The 21,364-nt window shown below is 30.1% G+C and overlaps 2 protein-coding genes across 3 annotated transcripts; both read right to left on the bottom strand.

Annotated features, from left to right (window-relative positions):
* Positions 1–95: 95 nt before the first annotated feature.
* Positions 96–13,751, bottom strand: LOC116773797 (myosuppressin-like). Of its 2 annotated transcripts, none has more exons than XM_032666271.2 (3): positions 4,592–4,759; positions 902–1,092; positions 96–488 (listed from the first exon to the last, which is right to left on the bottom strand). In XM_032666271.2, the coding sequence occupies exons 1-3, from the start codon at positions 4,597–4,599 to the stop codon at positions 400–402; spliced, it is 288 nt and encodes a 95-aa protein (XP_032522162.1). In that variant the 5' UTR covers positions 4,600–4,759; the 3' UTR covers positions 96–399. The 2 variants fall into 2 exon arrangements, with proteins under 2 accessions (XP_032522162.1, XP_032522161.1); XM_032666270.2 differs by lacking the exon at positions 4,592–4,759 and adding an exon at positions 13,630–13,751 and having other exon boundaries at positions 98–488.
* LOC116774171 (mast cell protease 4-like) lies at positions 13,716–20,683 on the bottom strand. Its single transcript, XM_061523918.1, has 2 exons — positions 19,712–20,683; positions 13,716–13,784 (listed from the first exon to the last, which is right to left on the bottom strand). Exons 1-2 carry the CDS (start codon positions 20,630–20,632, stop codon positions 13,716–13,718), a joined length of 990 nt encoding a protein of 329 aa, XP_061379902.1. The 5' UTR covers positions 20,633–20,683.
* Between the last annotated feature and the right edge of the window lie 681 nt (positions 20,684–21,364).

Here is a 21,364-nt window from a genome sequence, read left to right as displayed (position 1 = left end):
TTTTTGGTCACCTATTAAATTATCAATGATGTTTTTTTTTTGGATTTAAATAAAAGCGTTAAATTCCAATTTATTTTTCTTTATTTTTTATTTAACCTTACTCGTACTTATCATTTAACAATACAGGTATATTTTAGATAAGTTTTTTCTTGAATTACTTTTAGCCATGCCATGATTATATATTATGCTGAAAGGCGAAAGACAATAAAATAACAGTAAGCTTGTCACATAATGTATTTATTTAAAACGTTACAATATCAAACTAAAAGTTGTAACCGACAACAAGATACACTTAGAACTATTAATACTTTAGCGTAAGTACATCCATAGCTGATAGAATGTTCTGGACAAAGACGACGTTTATATTGTGTGTGTGTGCGTGTGTTTGTATGTGTGCAGTCAGCGGCGGCCGAACCGGAGGAAAGAGTGCACCACGTCTTGACGCTTCATGCCGGTGTCGAGGAGTTGAGGGTAGTCGCGGACAAGCGCTGGAATTATACGACAGATTAACAAAGGTTGATGCTAGGGATAACCGGTGACGCAGATACTGACGCGGATTGTTGCTCCCAAAACAATATTGATTGTAACTATCGAACACTATCGATATCGTTGTGAGTGATCTAGAAATAATATTTCATAGACAATAGTCAAAGAAATACGTAGTCTGTCACTACTGGTCTTTTGTTTTTTGTTGATTTTATTTATCTCATCTGTACGTTAAGAATGAATAAGATAATAATCGCCAAAAAGCGACAATCTTTCTCCTTTCATTGGTATCCGCAGATAACTATATAGTTACCATCTGGCTACTATCTGGCAATATCATACGTAAAAAACAAAAAGTATGCCTGTTAGTGGTAAACTTGGAAGCTTAGAAGTCTATGTATGTCCGAGAACGAACCTTGATATTCGGGCACCTGTTCGCCCGCAGCTTCAGCGTAGAGTTCGAGGAAGGTGTTCAGAGCCTGACAGAAGCGAGCGGCGCGAGGGTCGTCCTCCGCCGCCGCCGTACACAGCTGGGCTGGAGCAGACAGCACACTCGCCACACACGCGACCAGGCAAGCACATAGCAACATACGACTCGCTTCCGAACTGCAACAAAACAAAAATATACACGATTAGAAAGCCGAGGAATACAAAAATTATGTTAGTTATCATGACAGACATCTCATTTCACTGTTTACTTCAAAATGTTGAGCCAGTCAACATTTAGGATGAAAGTTTAAGATTTCTGTTAAATCAAATTATTTTCAAACATACGTTCATGTTAATTAGTAAAAAATCCATAGACAAAAGCTTCATATAATACAGCCTATTTCAACCTGACATATTGTGCGTGATTATGTCGCGACATGTTATGTACCTACCTACCTACCTATATGTGTGTGGAAATCGAAAAAATCTTACCTTATTTTAAGCGATAAGTTTGAACATAGTTCTTAATATCGACCCAGCAGAGACTTATATAAAATACAAGAAAAGTGAGAACTACCAAATCCTTTTCCTTATTTAAAATTATAATTGATTGTCATCATTTTACTAAACTGTGACGGTAAGCTCGATACATTCCCAGGGCATAGATAATAAATGAATAAGTACAGCCAATCATACCAAATTGGGTCAAAAAGGAATTAAGATCAATCAACATAAGATGACTATATTGGCATATCGGGGTACCATTACATGAAGCAATTGTTTTAATAGACCCAGAATGACATTAGTATTTCATTGAGGTCCAAAGAAAGTTCAAAATAAACAAATACAACCAGGTAAGAAACAGATAAGTTAGATGCATATATATATATATATATACATATATATATGTATAGGCTTAAATTTAAATAACTATCTAATATTTAATATAAGAAGTTGCAAATCTAAAAGACGTATATAAATTCTCGTGTTGAGAAAGTAAATACTAAATATAAAAAAAGTTAAAAACGATACACATTTTATAAATAATAATAACTATAAATGTTTCAATGCTATCATTTTGCATGACGATTTTCTTGTGTAGTTTACAATAGACGGATCCCATTAGCATAAGTAACACGAGAGGCAAAGACAAATGGATGTGATTGGACTGAAGAAATATTATATTTTCCAACTATAATGCAACCCGCCAAACAAACACTACCTCATCAACTCAAAGGTTATGTTACACGAACACGTTTCATCAACGATCTCATTGCAATTATAATTCAAATATATTAAAACACCACAAATATTAATTTCTATGAAATTATAATATTTTAATTACTCAAATTATAAAGCTTTTATTTCAAAGAGCGCGACTCAAACTGTTTAACTGTGATATCAAATTCTTGTTTGAAGTAAATTTTGTTATTCGGATACAATAAAACAGAGTCCCGAAATGTTATAGTAAAAACTCGGCTCGCAATATCGGCATACCACGGAATAAGTCGAAATTTATTGAACTTTTCATCCCCTCACAGTGATTGCCAGTTACATATTGAATAGTTAAATTGAATAACTAAACTTATCGGAATTTTCAATAACATATTGTTATAGGAGGGCTAGAAAAGTACCCACTAAAACTTAATTAGACACGCGTGATGTATGATTAGGACGCCAAGTGGAATATGCTATTAGTAATAGTGAAAATGATCGAGTAATTAATATTGGCTTGTTTACAATATGGTCAATGTGAGTATTACGTTCTATAAGAGCACCTTCAATCTTCTGTATTAATGTTCAGCGACAAGCAAATTGCCTTTATCTACCCACATCTCAGAGATGAGATGAAGTACAAGCAAACAAGATCAATGAAATCTCTAAAATCCCTCCATAATCTGTTTGTGATCGCCGAACAAACCGTTATAATATACGGCGCTTAATATCGTTCAGAATTAAATAGGCTTTAAGTTTCAAAAGCCTTGTATCTACATAATGCGTACTATACAGTATACTCCTTAATGTAATACGCTTTAGGGATATAATGAAGGACTTTTATAAGAAGTTTTATTTTAACAATAATACTTAATAACTTACAAGCAAACTGATAAAAATAAAACCTACCCAATAGTAGAAAGAAGGACAAAATGTAATATAGAGATGGACTTATTTGTTAGCACGTAATATTAACAAGAAATCTGAGCGAGTTTATACAAAAATTAGTGGAACTCTCTCGGATAAAGATTGCTCTGGGAACAGGTTGCAATTTTTTCTCTCAATACGAATTCCGTGTCCGGCTCGACCGCTCGCATAATGGGAGGTAATTTAAAACATCTCAAACTTGTTACAGAGAAATGTGAATTAAATATGGAAGTAGTTCACGTGATATGAGAGCCTTTAAGGTTGCTGTATGATGTAAATATATCACATAAGGGTCCGCGACTAACATCACGACTGAATTATGGAATCCTAATTTTAGTATCAAAGAATATATGAATGTCCTCTCTAGACTAGAACATTCAGCGTAAATCAATTATTATAAAACGAAATAATGTCAACCAAAAGGGAATTCACTCAATAGTATAACTATATCTAAGAGTTTAAGGACTACACTATTTAAATAGTTTTATATCAACAAATAAATATATTAGCCATCTTTAATATTTGATTTTATTAAATGAATCTGGATCAAGTTTCCGCGTGTGGTTGAAGCTTCACCGTTTGATAAATGAAACCTTTTGTCACCAGATATTTTGCAATTGGCAGCTTTTTACGAAACGCCAAAGATTAGGAACTATTGTATTTCAATATACGACTCGTTCATATTGAACGACGTGATATTATTAAGGAGGCCTTTTACATAATATACGTTCAGATAGCTGGTGGTATGTTAGAAAAAAGTTCAAGTACCATAGCGATTATCTTAAAAGTTTAATACGAGGAAAGGTTAATCAGACTTTCTTTTATTACATAAATATTTCAATTCAAAACTTAAAGGAAATTGTTACATAATTATCTATTTCCAAAAAAACTATTAGTACATGAAGAATTGTTTGATTTGAAGATAGTAGAAGTTATTCGTTACGACAGCAAGAATATTTTTTTGTTGTAAGTTTATCCTGAAATAAAATTTCATTATTAAAAAAAATATGTTAAAAATATAAAATCCAACAAATAAAGATTTTACCACACCCGACCTTATTTATAGAGAACATATTTTAATTTTATAAATTAATACTTCACAATTAACACATAAAGATATTGTTGTTTTACCTTAAACAACACGGTACAATTTACTTTATAAATAAAGTAAGTAATATCGTTGTATATTGTTGAAGTAAGATACCGAGACTAATATTTGAAGGCACACTGTTTTATTGATTTACTTAATAAAATAACATGTATATACTATTCATTATTTACTACAATCATATAGTAATATAACGTATGTATTTTTATTACGTTTGAACGTGTTGTTACTTTTAATCGATAAATTTTACTCATTGACAATCATCGTTTGGTTGATATGTCACTATTATAGGCGATGGATTCAATTGTCAAGAGAGCATTTTTTTCTTTTTCATTTCATTTTAAACTTTATATCTAGAATATTCTATAACATAACTATTTAAAGTTACATATTTCAAACATACAATCTCCTTTCTCATAGTCTTACCAAAACATGAATCAATGTTTGTTGATGACACATAAACACGAAATTACTAAAAACAAAACGTTACGTGACATTTTAAAACTTTAAGCTAGTGATGCGCGCACTATTTATAGGTATCGATTGAATGACGTGTCGACGTGTTTTTGCGACGCGTGCGCAGCTCCGGGACGTCTGATACCAACTCGGGACCCGCATCCATTTATCTTAAAGCATCATCAGGTCTGAATTAGGGATGGAAGTATTTACTTTTCAAACTAATCGATAAGTCAATGAACATTTATTAAACCAAACTATTATTAGGACTATCGAATAGCATGTTTCTGCATAACGTCTGTAAAATATAACTATCAGTCTGTCATAAATACAAGATACAGATAAGTTAATTTTTCACCATAGCCTTACTTTTACCATTTCTTCTTATTACACAAAATTTAAAAATATGATCTCAATAGAAAATGTCTAAACGTTAATTATATTTAGCGTCGTTAAATACAAAAATAATGATTTTATTTTATTGTAAAAGATCTTTTAGTTCTATTTATTTAGGAGGACGGCGATTTGTGAGTAATTCGTTCATTTGAAATTTTTACTAGAGATCTTTTTAAAAGCGTCATCCGTATTGTAATACTGACTTCCTGTTATCTTAAACAAATTACAAAGTTAATTTAAAATAACATAAGCTAAGCCATATATTATAGTTGTCATTTGTCTATTGTGAAACAAGTTTAGAAATTTCATTTATATTTTGTGGATTCTGTATATTTTATCGATATAAGAACCCAACCCTAGTATGCGTACGTGCGAATTTGCACGCAAATGATCTATAAACGCACAATGCAAGACTGCATCACTATTACACAGAGGAGCGCTGATATCAACGTGTTGGGAGTAAAAAAACTTGCTTTCTGAATGCTTTCAACTGACGAATAGATTTAAATTCTAATCCTACAGCTATAAAGATCAAAAGAGATTGCTGATTTTAATTATAATAAAATTATTTTAGTAAAAGTCTATCAGCAAATGATGAGCCAGTATCTTAAAACACAAATTAAATTTAACTTAATGTTCCTTGTATCAGAGTTACATTTTGAATGGCGTAGAGGCTGTTATAATTTGCAAGTTACGAGCTATCAGATCCTTAATGGAAATAGATGTGTATAAAGTTCAATCGATAGAAAGAAGAAAAAGCATTCTTCAAAGAACAAAAATGTAAATAAAAATATTAGTGTCGTAACTCAAGATTCAACGGAACCATTAAGAACTAGGTTTAATGGATTCTAAAAAGTCCCTTAAGAAGTGCTGTTGGCTCCCATGTTGACGAAATTCAAAAACTCTTCCTTTTACGTGTATTTGTTACAATTAATTGGTTTTAATAAAACTTACCTTTGTCTGTTAATTACCTTTGTATATAAATAAAAAATACTAATTTGAAATTTGACTTTATTTAAAAACGGCTATTAAACGATTATACCCAAATAATTCTATTCTAGACTTTACTTTTACCTTATTTGTTAAACTAAATTTAGCACGTCTTCTAGAAGCTTCGGTTACTTTTATTCTATTCGCAACAGAACACTAAGTGCAGTGCGATCACATAATCGAGAACAGAGGACTAATTTGAGCACGTAACTTGGTATCTTAAACACTAGTCGTATTTAAAAGGTAAAGAAAAAGTGTTCTTAAGGAAAAAGATTAACGTGTTTTAAAAAGAAAGCAAAATGTAAATAAAATGACTGTTTTATAAGATTTAAATTAAAATAGATTTGTTTGACTTCTCCGAGGGAGTCCATTTTTTGGAGTTCATTTAAAAATGACTAATATTTAAACAAAGAAACATTCGGATAATGAGGTGAATAAGATTTAAATTAGGTTTTTAAAGAAGTCATCCCAAGTCAATAACCCTTTAAGAAGTTACAATGCTCGAGTCATGCCCGGCAAAATAATCATATATCTGCATTATTCTCTTTAAATGTATTCTAAAAAAGAAACTTGAAAATACAAAGGGGTAATTACTAATTCTGTAACACCATTGAGTCTTTGCCTTTCTCTAGAAACATTTTATTTTATATAATATGTACTCTTTTAAATTAGTACCTCCTTTTTACTATTTAAAACATTTAATATGTAAACTCATTGAGAGATCATGTCGGTGTGAGTCAAAGCAAACAGCCGCAAATGAGAAGTGATCTCGTCAATATCCTGCATCCAACGTGACAAACAAACGGAACGCCGTTTATTTTGTTTTTTTGTAAATAAAAAGACGTTTATTGGATCCCATCTAATCGTTAAGTGCCGAAATCTTAACGAAATTACTGACTTATGTCTCGACACACCTCCTGATATCAAATCTATTACAGCTTCTTCATAAAAGGATAATGTTTCCTTACTTTATATAAGATCGCTAGACAAAAACGCAATTTTATTTAATTTGAAACATCGAATAGGAGTGATGCATTTCTCAACTAGGAATATCGCGGTGTTGTCGCATGATTATTTGTTAGAAAAGTGTATTGACTCCTTTTAGTTCATGTCCAGAATAATATATTTAATAAAACCGTGTTAAAGGTACACAAGTCGATTAGTGTACGGATGCTACACAATTCAATAAGACATCCGAAGCAATACAAATCAAATTAATTCAGACGCGATGTATTGAAAGCCGGTCACGACGACAAACAGTCGTTTGTAACAATCAACTAAAAGTTACCTGCTACATGTATAATGAACATAAATGTCTCCTATTTTGGGATTTCAGATCTATTAAACTACGAACAGAAAAGTTACTTTACACATTTGTAATCTAAACACGATAATTCCTCTTAAGATGTGAGATTCCTACTTAATATTTAATAGATTTGGAGTTTAATATAACACAAAAATTTTGGGGGTAGTTCTAATTTAATACACGAATCCAGCGAGAATGTAATTTTAGGTACATATGTCCATTACCTAGCGTTTTAATACACGTATATATTACACATGCCTTTTAGTCTCTGCTATAATATGTAAAATTTTTGTATAGAATTACAAAATTACATCTAAATATACTTACCATTTGTTAACTACAAGATTATAATCATTCCGATGACCAAAAGTGACATTAAAGATGAAAATTAAAGAAATAAACAGAATAAAATATTATATATTTAGTAATTCCAATATTAACCGATAAAGCTTTTTTAGATGTCGTAGAATTACTGTAACTGTTTTTCTTTTTTTTTCACCACAAAAAAGGACTTAGATGTTTTAAGAAAAATATAATTCAGCAAGATGTTTAGAAATTAGGAGCCTTTTTTATTTAAATGCAAATAGCTTTCAGTTAGTACTTCGTGTGCGTGGTAATTGCTTGGGCCTAGTGATGTACCATCATTTACATTTCAAACGGTTTTTTTTATGTCTTTTATTTCACACCAAAATAATGTTTAATATTATTGGAGTACGGGATTTCATTATGCGAGAAATAAATTATCACAAATAGTGATCCATTTGTTTAACATCGTTAAATACAGAAGATTATAGTTACATAACATAAACTTTGTCATTTTCAACTTGACGTCTCGATCTCTCTCGATTATTTATGACTGAACACAGACTCAAAAACAAAATTCTGCCTCTACGTCTTAAGAATCCAGCGTTTTATTAAAAGAGAAAACGTTCACACTAATAGATTAATAAAAAATACTTATGTAACATAACATGTGACTGTAGACTTGTCGTAACTTGAAGGTGATATTTATATTAATTTATTCCTATATATAAATAAATTATTATTTTTTCTTATGCCCTTCTCCATACATTAATATAACTTAAAATTTAACATACATACATATCACTCGGTTTCAAAACGATATTTAAAAAGCAATTGAATAATAAATTTTCTTTTTCTGTAATACATTAAAAAAGATATACGTATATCCATGTTGTAAGGCACGTTGTCGATGATTTATTTTTACCAATATAAATAAAGGAACATTAATGTTACCGTAACGTACCGTAAAGTTTTAAAATAAACAAATAAAATATATTTATTACTATAGTTTTGAATCAAATTTATTTTATTCTGCTTTATGTCGAGCAACTGTTTGGTAGTTGATCTTATTAACTATTGTATGTAAATGACTAGTCGAATGCGGCTCCCAAAATTATTCAGTTAAAACAAATGAGGTGCGTTGCCGTTACAGAGGAGCCCGGCATGTAATTACACCCCACATCAACAGGCCTTAAAATTTAGGCGCCAATTAAAAAATAAATAACAACATAGCTTAGTAAATTTATAGGGAGACAGATATAAAAATAAAAATAAATCCAGGTACTTTCCTAGAAACATAGCTATTTCTTAAATCTGCATAATTACGCAGACCTGAAAAAATCTTGATACATTTCTAAGATTTTTCACTATCATATTACTAAACATTACAATATGTAAAAATTTATGAAATGTGCCCTTATATATAACAAAAGCCAGCAAGCCTGTGTGATTTGTGCCAAAATATGGTTAACATTTCGTTTGCGGGAATTGCAAAAAGTGACAGTTGACATGACGCCATGATAGATAGTGTCCGTCGACCATTATGCCACGACACGAGCGCGTTCAGCCTTGTTAATTACAACTCTGCAGCTAATTACTTCACCAAATAAATATGGAAATAAGCGGAGATGAACTACGCGTTCAAAATAAACTAACTTTGGAATTAACTACAAATTGTACAAGAGTCGTTTTGGGATTAACAATCTGGACATATATAAAACTATATATATACATTTAAATGATTTAAACCGGGCAGCCGGCGTTCACAATTAATTACAATGAAAGTCCTATATGGAAATGCGTACGTGCAAAGTAACACGTAAAATTAATAAGATACAAAGAATGAATGAACCCAAGTCTATACAAATAAAGGTTCCTTATTATTTAGCTAAACAAGGTTTTATGATAAGACCCAAAGCAAATACGTCTCATATTACATACCTGGGAATAACCGACTTACAAACACCGTAGTGAAGTTTAAATCTCATATTATTCAGGGGTTAACATTCCTTCACATAAAAGTATTTCAAACTTAACAGGAATACAATACGTTTGTGTGCAACATTCAGAAAACACGATATTTGATGCAGTTGAAATAAATATATTTTATTATTTTTATTTGAATGGGTTTGTACAAGATGAAACAGTCCGGTCAGTAGATTTCCGTTGGGAGCATTGTGCAAACGCTTAATAATGATTTTTCGTTAAAACACACATCACATCTAATACATTGTTAGGAAGTTAATGGAAATATGAAAAAAGGAAATACTTTTCCCTAATAACTTTTTTTGTCACTATCCAGATCGTTAATTGGATATTTCACGTGGTTCGTTTTATTTAAACACGGTAGTTACCATCTCACATCCCTTAATACTTTAATCATAAAATATTTTTAACACTTTTCTTATTTTTTTATTTCTACCAAATAACTTGATAACATATTTGATTAGTATATATATGTATATATACAATAATGTAATTTTTAATTCAAAGAAAAATCCATATATATTTTTTTTTTCACTTCTGTCATCGGTGTTATATGAACAGATTACATATATTCTGCCAGTCTCGATGGAGGAAACGAGAAGTTGATTGGTCAATAAAATTTGTATTGCTTAAAAGATTTATAATAAAATAATATTTATAAATAATTTTTACATAAAAAATAATAATATCAGTAGCGTAATCGGTTTTTTGTTTTGTATCTGCCAGTTAAACTATTAAATAAATAGTGTATTATATATAATGTTGACAAAGAGTGCTTTTAAGGTATATCAGAGTATAAGCTTGTCGAGTCATGCCTTTGTGAAGTTATCATACAGATGTCTTGTTAAAGATATGGGACCTAGCCTGGCTTTCATATCTTTAATGAAAGATCTGCCTCCGTGTATTAACGTGTAGTCCAGGGATACGGGGAATACTTTGCTACTTCTGTTTACATGTGATTTTTGTGAAACACTGCCATCACAAGAGCTGACTGTCGACTAAAATATTATTATCAATAATGAATGATGAATAATTTCTTGATTATGAGTTAAAACATATATTTATAAAACACTCCACAGCTAACTTTTCATATCATTTCAACCTTGTCTCGTTATGCTTTAATTTTCATTTTAAATTAAATAATTTTATCTTTCCTTTCCTAATTATAAGAATTAGAGTGAGGACCACAAATGGTTACATCATAGTATCGGGTTAACAAGTTGCTTTGTGACTATTGTAAATACGACTCTATAATTCCCGATTTATCTCGCCCACTCTTGTTTAACTTTGATTAAATACTACTTTAAATGTGTTAATTAATAAAGGATTTTCAATGTTATTGAACGATTTTCAATTTTGTATGTATAGTAATATATATATTTGTTTAGGATGGACATAGGTTTTTTCATTATAAAATTATTACAAAGACAACTCACCCGAAAATTTTAATTAAAAATATATTAACAGTCGCAGAAATAATGAATACTAAAGGACAGGAATACTAGTGAAAAATATAATTAAATAAGAGGTCTTTAACTTGATAGTTCTTTATAAAATTCTTTAAGAGAATTTCTATCCGTCTGTCTGTGACTGTCACCAGTTGTTTCAAACAATTTGGAAAAAGGGTTCCCGATGACTACTTCGGCAGAATATTAACAAGCATGAAGTTACTTAAGTTTACAAATGTGATGAAAGTATTGAGACGTTTCTAAACTTGAAGTAATATAAGCGAGGCAGACAAGCAGACAGCCGGTTAAAAATAAATCATGCTAAATTATTAATTACAACTGATCATCGACGCTGAGTAAAAAGGCCTTCAAACATTAGAAAGATGACAGGTGAGAAACATTAATAGCACTTTAAATAGAAAGGGAATATACGCTCTACTGACATTGGCAGAATATTGAACAAAGTTGATTTGATTGAAGTCATACATAAAAAAAAAAGAAGTGTACAAGAAAACAGATGATTATAATAAATGATATAAACAATCACTCTCCTAGATATTTCAGGGATCAATTCAAAAAGAGTGTAAATAAAATTAAATAATTTAATATATTAAGACACAACAGATTCAAAATACACAAAAGGAATTGTTCAAATGTTTGTTAAAGATGTTACGAACTGTAACCGTGGTGTTTAGGGATGGGTGGTGGTTTTGAAGATTTCCAAATGAAGGATTTAAACTCGTCTCTTAATGTGAATGTCTTTTATTAACAGCTATCTAACTGTCAAACAGAAATCGTGAACCGAACACAGATTTATACGTATTGACTCATTGTTTCATTTACATCACGTAATATGGACATGACGAATTGACAACAGAAAGGTATTCATAAAAAAAAACAAAGTTGGTAATCAACAAAAGATAAAAAGTAATTTCAATGTAAAGTCAGAATTAAGATTTTAAAAATATTTTAAACTTTAACCCTTTTGGTCTCGAGATTAAAACGGCTTTGTTTTGAGAGTGTAATCGTCTCTCTCATTAAAGAAATGCCGCGGAAAATCCGCAAAGAATGCTGACTAACAATGTTCACGGAATTAAAATCCTTTATTCGAGTCTAAATGTTTAAATTTAATTTGCGTATTTAGAAATTAAACTATGAAAACAGAAGTAATATTCAATTTCCTTTAAATTCTTTTCATCTCGAGATAAGTTAAAATAATTTAAACGCAATTTAAAAATAACAACACGCGTATATAAAAGTACTATTTAATGCCTTGTTAAAATTAGATCTTATTGGATTTTAATTAAAAACATAATGAAATATTACAGTATATTATATACTATTATATTGTAACGTGTTTATATGTATTAATATATAATCAATATATAATAATTATATGTATATTGTGACTGAAAAAAATTTTGAATTCATCGCATTCAAATAACTGCGCTCGGGGAGTAAGCGAAGTCCACTCATCAAAGTTAACTTTGTTTTAAATCACGAAGCAATTACTTTTTCCACATAAACTTTCATATTATTACAATCATCTTTAATTATAGATTCATATAAACGTAACATGATCCTAAATAAAACGTAATCTATACCTTATTCTGAAACACGTAATACGTTGTAGTTAATAGATATATCGAAGTTTTAATACGTTTTTTGTTTTGTAAAACAATTGCTATAAAAGCCTCTCCTTAAAGTTGTCTTTATGTAAAACAGTAATGTTAGTTGACGTAATATTTGCACAAACATGTTAGTTCGTTCGTCTTTGTGTTTGTCTTATGAAAGTGGTTTAAGATTTATACAGTACATTCAATAACGCGTTAAGAAAATTGTTTGAGATATTTTAGTCACTCTGTTTATATAAATGTTATTAAAATAACTGATTTATTTAACATTAACATAAAAATTAACTGCGTTCGATTATTTAAGAGAGAATATGTTTGTATATTTTTCTGTCAGATTTTTTAATAATAATTTTTTTCTACCGTTATTATTACAAATAACAATAATTTGTTATACGAAATTCAAAACTAAAATAAAAAAAATGTACATTTCCTTTAATGTTATCTTTTAAAATTATTATTTCACAGCTATTACCGAGACGACTTTCAGAAGAATTGTCATAATTGCTGTTATTAGGATAATGGACAGCTAAGTATGTTATCTTAAAACGCTTTCCAGAAGGATTGATCGAAAATAGCATAATATGAAATATACTCGTTTTAATATTTTTATGGAAAAAATAAAATTAAACAAAAATTAATTTTAATAATGTTAAAGTAAGTTTGTCGTAAGTAAGCGACGTTTTGGAAGGTATTATTTGAAAGCGTGTAACGGGATATGTGATATCAGATTTTGCCCTAATTATATCAAGCCTTCACGTGTAAATTAATAACATAGAATTATATTCTTGTCAGCTTAAAAAGGTTTATGTGAAACGTAAATAAAATAGAATTTTTATAAAAAGGACAGTGTTGAACATTAAAATTATTGGGAATTAATATAAGCGCTTTTTTAAAATCCTCAATACATATGTACAGCCAAGGGATATAAAAACTTATTTTACTTACCCAAAAGCCATTTTAATGTTATTGAGTGTTAGTTTCCACGTGCTACGGATTGCTACGACTGCTACGTCTGCTACGGCACGAGTGAGCTACGAAGCCCGTAGCAGAGCTTTTATTTGGGCGTACGGGCCCGCCCCACGAACCGCCCAGTGCATAGCCTTCACAATAAATAAATTACAAATATTGCTTTATAAATATTTAGTTATTTAAAACATTCTTATGGGGTTCCGATCTATTGATACATAAATATTCTTTTATAAATAATTTAGTTCTGTACAACAGAGCCTCCATTATAGATAAAAAAATATTTTTGTATTAAAATATATACATTTATATTTATTATTATATTTATTTAGGTTTGTGTTAAAAAATATTATATCATGTAAATAACGAATCGTTACTGTCTTATAGTATTAAAAGATACTTTTACGAGAATTTGAATTAAACGTATCAATAGAAAATCATGACTTCATTATATTGATTTTTATTATTTTAAAGAGATGCACAAGAGATCAATAATGTGTTGCAGTTAAAATAAATGTCATATATTAAAATATAAAATTTCTCATATAATGAGATCTAAGACTTTCGCGAGTTTTATTCATTTAAATAAATTTCTCATATGTCACTAAGTTATTTTTCCTCTCAGTTTCATGAAATGCATTATGTAGTGTTGCGTGTGAATGTTTCTTTGCATTTGAAAGTCTAAGGTGGATTCAAAAAAAGGGTAATTGATATAAACGGCTCGTTCGCTGATTTCAATTGACTTGTTCTGGTCTTGGCTTTGAAGAATGTATGTATACATTGCACAGTTAGTAAGTGTGTATGTGTGTTTATAAAAAATGCAGTTTTTCGCTCATCACGATATAACTCTAGTATGTTAACCCCAGGTTGGCAGAGTCACACTACAAACGTGGCGTTAACAGTTCGTTACACATAATTTTTGTCACAATATAGTGTTTATATTATTGAATGGGAAACGGTTTAGGGTGCAGTGTGTCGATAAAAACGTGTGGTAAGCATTCAGGATAGGTGTCAATCTACTTTATAAGTATTTTTCCTTTTACTTTTCTAATATAAAGTAATTTAAGTTTTATAAAAAAAGATTAAAGGCTTTTATAATACTAAGTATATAGTGACGTGTGGTTTATATATGGAATAACGAGGACGGAATAAACTAGTGTCATAAAAAGAGAATTTAATGATTAAATTTAAACTTTACTTCGTGTATCACCTGTTTATTTTATAACACTATTTTATCCAATACTAGTTTAATTGGACATTGAAAATGTTCTCTTAATGTGTTGTATTTGGGTTCAATTTCAAGTGATCATATAAATCAAATGTATTATAAGAAAATTATTTAATTTTTTAATTCCCGTCAATTATATTACTTAAGATTATTTCATTTGTATACAATTACCGATATATTTTTTTATTATATTAGAGATTCAAGCAAATGGATTTAAGGGATGTTTCAGCTCGGTTCAGAAGTACATCGAAATCAGCATGGTGACTGTTACTGTGCTAAAATTTCTAAAGAGTACACAGGTCTTATTACTAAGTATGTATACCGCTTAATATTACAATTAAATGTAATCGCATTTAATTTGATACTCTTTTTAAAGAGATAATATCTACTTAAAAATTCCAACGCAAAAAGGCAAAACACGAATAAAAGTGTGCGCAGAACAATCTAGACTTTAAGCGGTAGTTTTGGCAGGATATTATCAGATTAAGAAATTCAGAATATAAAAGAATTGAACCAGATATTAACAGTAAAAACATATGTCGGACAATACATACAAAAAATATATGTATTTAAATCATGAATATATAAAATGAATGATTATTAAAAAATATGAAAAAAATATATATTATTTTAAGTAAATAAAAAATAATACATGACATTTAGAAAGAGTGATTTGATGGAGAATAGAAATTAACTTCATTTCATTTAAAATATTGTTTAAACAATTATATTTTTTGATGAAATAAATAAGAAATACATAAGGTTATATTTCCTTATTAATCGTCTAAGTGTCAGCTAATTTTAAGTGTTTAACTGCAAACTGTTTAATCGTATCTTTGGCAACGAAATAAGCGAGGGATGATTAGAATAATTTTAATTTATGAGCCACTCCAGCGACCTCATGCATAGTAATGGGTACAATAATTATATGCCAAAAGTTACAAGATTTGTTTTGAGATAAGTGTAACGAGATCTTGGATGCAGCGTTACAAAAAATATATTTTATTATTCTCGACTGGAGTGTTTTAAAAACATATACAACAAAGACGTCTTTGACCAATAAATAACAAGTATACTTTTGACGACATAAAAATACGTTTTTTTTTATTATGGCCTTCATCCGTGCAAAGACATGCACAGTATATTCTGCCATTGTCGAGTATAATTTGATATTATAAGTCCAGGTTTCTTCACGATGTTTTCCTTCACCGTCTGTCAGTGGTGTCTAAATACTCTTAGAAAGTACATATAACTCTCAAAAATCACATTGGTACTAGCCAGGTTTCGAACCCGCGCCCTCATACACGAGAGGCTGTAAACCGCTAGGCCACCACGACCCTAAATACGAACAATTTCAAAGATTTCTAATTTATATTGCCAACAAAAAGTCATCGAATTGTTGCTATTTTGACAATTATGACACAATTTTCCAAAATTCCAGAGATATTTTTTTATGCTATGGCTTCATTCAAACTGAAATCATAGAATTGTAATCATGAATACTGTATCTGTACAGTTATTTTCTCTGGAAAACATGACGTTCCAGATATTATTTCGTGAACGGTTACTTTTATTACATCATTATACGGCTACCAAGAGAGTGACTGTTGCATGTCATATCATATCGTTCCTATATCATATTATCATATCATCTTATCATCACTAGAGACGTCACACCAACTGTCATTATTCCATTAACTTTTTAATGTTGTTAATTAACCTGACCGATGTCCACTGTAAATCATGTTCACAAATCCCACAGATAACATATTAAGAGTACACTTTGAGTTATCAATTGATTAATGAGAATTGATGTGTTTATATTGATACAATGTTTTTTTTATAACGTTCTAAGGACAAAATGTACACCTATTTGAACTTTCCATGAAATACATGTGTGTATTTTTACTTGTATATTTGTGTTTTGAGATTAGTGATTTATTTCTTAAGTACAGAAAAATAAAAAAATATAATTTTTTTTAATTTGTGTGTGAATAATGTTCAATGTTTCCACACTATAATACGATCAGAAATTCTCTTTTTTAATTATTTACTTGCAGTTCATAAATTTGATTTTTATTGCCATTCTGAATATTTTAAGCGCATGTAAAGTTGAGGCAATATACGTGGATATGACGTCAAGTGATAATTCCAATAATATAATATTGCTTGTAACATCTCAGATATGTCAATAAAGTTGTATATGACAAAGTTTCATTTCAAAATTCCTTCTCCTGTACGTAGAGCCTCAAGGTGACTTCAATAGAGCTCGACTTCCGTTTTAAATTAAAATTATTTAAATAATAAAACATTTTATTATATATTATATAGTCTCCGATTATTTAGATAGTTAAGATGACCTTTCTTTTAAAAATAAAAACCGATTTCTAGAGAAATTCTAAATAATTTTCGCCATGAAATAAAACTAATGTATTGTCATTTTGTTTTATGATACAAACGTCTTAATAAAAATGTACATATTGTTATACTGAAAGACGTGGTCAGCAATTTATATTATAATATGAAGAAAGGGTGAACTTTTGACGAATTATTGGACGCAGTAACATGACAGGAGATGTTATCACATAATTTAATAAATTTTTACATTATTTTTAAAATAGTGTTGCCCTTTGTTATAAATTACAATAATTTACGATTTTATTTTATTAATCTTCCTGTATTCTATTTATGAGAATTATCAAATTAAAATTTATTGAAACTGTTGAATTTTGATACGGAATTCTCACGTATATTTAACAATAAGTCTTAAAATTATCACGAAATTATCACGGTAAGGTAGAATAAAGTGTTTTATATCTAAGAAACCCTATTTGGATTTTTGACCGGCGGATTTGCGAGAAAAGCGACGGTAGGTTATGCTCGACGTGTTGTCTTTTTGGAGTTGTCTTATAAATGGCACAACTACAGAGTTAACAATCGCCATCCGTCGAACCAGACCAAAAGTACATAGATACTACTGCAGCTTTGTGAGTTAATTTTAAAATCTACTTGAAGTATGCCAAAGCCCAGTTATTCGTAATTTAAGCGAGATCAACTCATAGAGCGGCAGCTATATCTGTATTCAGAATTAAGTGAAGATTTTGTTTAGTATAAGCGTAACAAACATCCTCACCTCCAATCATTGTTAGATAATTTATCGTCTGTGTCAACTATTGTAGTGGACAAGTTCTTTGAAATGTACATTAGCGTATTATAATTAAAAGTGAGGCAAAGGAAAGTAATTAAGATCGTCAAACCGTCTTTATGCCTTCGAAATGAAATATAAAAACGTTCGGAATTGATAAAACAGTTCGTTCTTTATGATGATGATATTGGCTCTCGATTTATAACAAAGGGCGAATATCAATTATTGTTAAAGAGAATTTATCTTAAATAGTACTAAACTTTTGAATTGTCGTTTACTAGCACTTCTATACATTTTGATCATTTGAGTTTTACTTTTTATAGTTATCATATTCAATATCTAATATCTACTGAAACTTTTTATTTTATATCTTAATTATTTGCTTTGACTTGTATAGTGTTAAGGTTATAAAAAAACAAAACTCAGTAGAATCTTTGCTTGACTGCCGCTGATTTGTAATTGAATATCAAAAATTGTAATCTTCTCGCTCGTTTACAAAATTTTCCATTACTTTTCTATCCGATAATAAGGAAATTAAAAAGAAGAGTTCTGCATATATAAAAAAAAGGAAACTAACGAGAACCTATCTTATTTTTCATTTTAAAAGACTCTAAGATATTACATATATTTAATTATAAGTATAATAAAGTTTACTATATTCAAATCAGCATACTTAGTCTAAGTTTGATACGTCACACTACAAACGAGGCGTTTTCCGTTTCTCATTCAATAAGCTATGTTAATTATTAACATTATAAAGTGCGGAGCTTGATAAATAAATACTCAATAAACTTCGTACATAGCATTACGAGCGCTACTAACACTAAGCGTACTAATATATGGTATCTGTAATAACTGGATTTGATAACATCAAAACTAAACAGAACACACACGTTTAAGTTCCCTTTTAAATACCATTGATGGTTTTATAAGGAATAAGAAATTTAAATATTAAGTAAATTTGTAGGCGTAGCAAGTGAAAATAAATGTGTAATCTTACAATCCTTGACCCACCCTATAACATTATTAAGATTCATTGGTTTAACGGTGAGCGTAGACATTTCCTACTTTTGTTTTATATTGGGTTGAAAATAGATACTCGTAGCAAGTTGAGAGAGAACTGAATGTTTGATTCCTTTTATTTTTAGGAACTCATATAGTGAAACAGAAATGTGCATTAGATCTACCATTTCACCAATTTAGGGACGGTTGAAAATATTACCTGCTTTTAAATAACTATAAATGTATGGGATGTCTAAAATAAGTACATTATTACTGTAGTTGTTTTGCCTAATTTTGTGTACAGGAATAAATACTACCTACATCGATTAACCCAGAATCATTCGCGAAAAAAATACAAGACTTATATAAACCTCCAATTTTGCTTATAGGCAATACTAAATTTGTCACCCGTACGATATTCCAGGAATGTAATACAAAGTTATATTTTTATTTAAATTCAATATGACATTCAAAAAGTTTTTATGCGATAGGAATAGATATAGTTTTTTAATATCGAGAGGTCGTCAAAAGTAATCTCGAACAACATATCACGTTCGCACACACAGCCTTACACAATATAGTATTTTGTAATATTACATGTATGTATAGAATTTTACTTATTAGCTATATATTTGATATTAAATTCAGATTTTTAAAATGAACTCAGGTAAATGAAAACAAAACACATATATCAAAAGGGTTAATATAATTATAAAATCGAGGTTATTCAGCAACGTGTGCGCTCTATCGCTGGCTATCCAATCGTGATAAGCTGATACTCGTGTGTAGAGGGTAGTTTTGTCAAAATTCTTCCCGCTAACCACCCCCACTAACAGGTCACGATTCGACTCCTCTTTTGGATCTGGTGTTCCTTTACAGGCTAAAGGCCCTCCGGAATCTCCTCTAGATACATCAGAGAACGCGGATGCTGAACATACGAACGTGTTCATATTCATTTCCCATACCCTGGAACATCTCCATTTGGGCATCGTGTCTATCCTCGCTATGAGTAGTACTGGGGAGATGGGATCTTTCCAAGTGAAGCCTGTTCTACCATACCCGGCTGCTATACAGCTCCTTGTGTAATCCAAGTTTTTGGACGCTGTAACAATATAATCCACGTTGCTCCTAAATTTAAACTTTTCACTCACGAAAACGAGAGCCAAGTCGTTATTGGGGAAGTGGAAATGTTTGTGGATGACCACTTTAGATATGTTCCTCCACTGATTGATAACGTTCGTCTCCGTTTTTCCTGAATGTGTCACATCGTTTCGGAGGTTCCCCGCCACAATCCGCAGGTAAAATGAATTTCTCGCGTAAAAAAACTTCCTTCCTTCGAAACAGTGAGCGGCTGTTAATACTTTCGTCTTCCCTATAATGCTGCCTCCGCATAAATTCTTCCAAATCGTTCTATCCCTGCCGATTCTCTTTACAGGCTCTTTTATTGAAACTAAATATGGTATTTGTCCGCTAATCGCCGGCTCTCCATTCACTATCGTCGGCTGGACGTAGTAATTTGAATATTTCAACGTAGTTATGACCCGCTGGTCGGGTTCGCATATTATTTGTAGGATGATATGAAAAATTACACACGATTTAGAAAACATTCAGAATTTCTTACTTTATTAATTTCAGATTTGCTTATATTTGACATTATGTGTAGTGAGAAGTAAACATCGATAAATAGACACCAAATAGTTTGGTTTGTAAATTAGTGAAGCTTTTTATACGTAATTTTATCGATGTTTTAATGCTATTAATGTTAATTATCACAAATAAATTTTTATTTATCGAAGATAATTTGCAATCATTGTTCTATTTAACAAATAAGTCTTATAATTCCACCGAAATGGTTACAAAGCTGCGAGAAAGTGCAGATTAGTAAACAAATTATGTGATCGTCAAAGCAAATTGAGAGTTACGATGGCAACGCAATAATGTTCGCCGTGGTTGTTTTACAGCTATTACTGTGTCACACGAACGAAGCTGAAAGACCGCTGATGTAACTAATACTTTAATAGATTTATTGTTATAAAAACTTTTTTTTTTGTCTTAGACTATTGTTTTTTTTTTAATTTCAAAAACAATCTTACATTCAAAATATTCAGCCCAGATTACTTATTATTATTCCATTCGTGATTACATTAAACTGTATAAAGTTACAAGCCCTGCATCAAAGCGGGATAAATTAATATTTATCAATTAATATTGTTATTATAAATGATTAGGAATATGTTCATTGAATTTTATGCACAACTACAAAAAAAAAATCTCAGCAATGCAACGAAACTATTCTTAAATGTCAGCATAAAATAGTCGTATATCAAGCCACTGAAATA

The sequence above is a fragment of the Danaus plexippus genome, chromosome 20 (assembly GCF_018135715.1).
Source record: "Danaus plexippus chromosome 20, MEX_DaPlex, whole genome shotgun sequence".
NCBI lineage: Eukaryota > Metazoa > Arthropoda > Insecta > Lepidoptera > Nymphalidae > Danaus > Danaus plexippus.
Note: the sequence above shows the minus strand (reverse complement) of the source record. Positions and strands in the feature narration are given on the sequence as shown.

Coding starts and splice junctions, on each gene's coding strand:
- LOC116773797 (XM_032666270.2), bottom strand. Junction 489..901: donor ACAGGTGCCCGAATATCAAG/GTTCGTTCTCGG, acceptor GTATAATTCCAG/CGCTTGTCCGCGACTACCCT.
- LOC116774171 (XM_061523918.1), bottom strand. CDS start 20,632: ATGTTTTCTAAATCGTGTGTAATTTTTCATATCATCCTACAAATAATA. Junction 13,785..19,711: donor TATTAACCCTTTTGATATAT/GTGTTTTGTTTT, acceptor TTTATTGTGAAG/GCTATGCACTGGGCGGTTCG.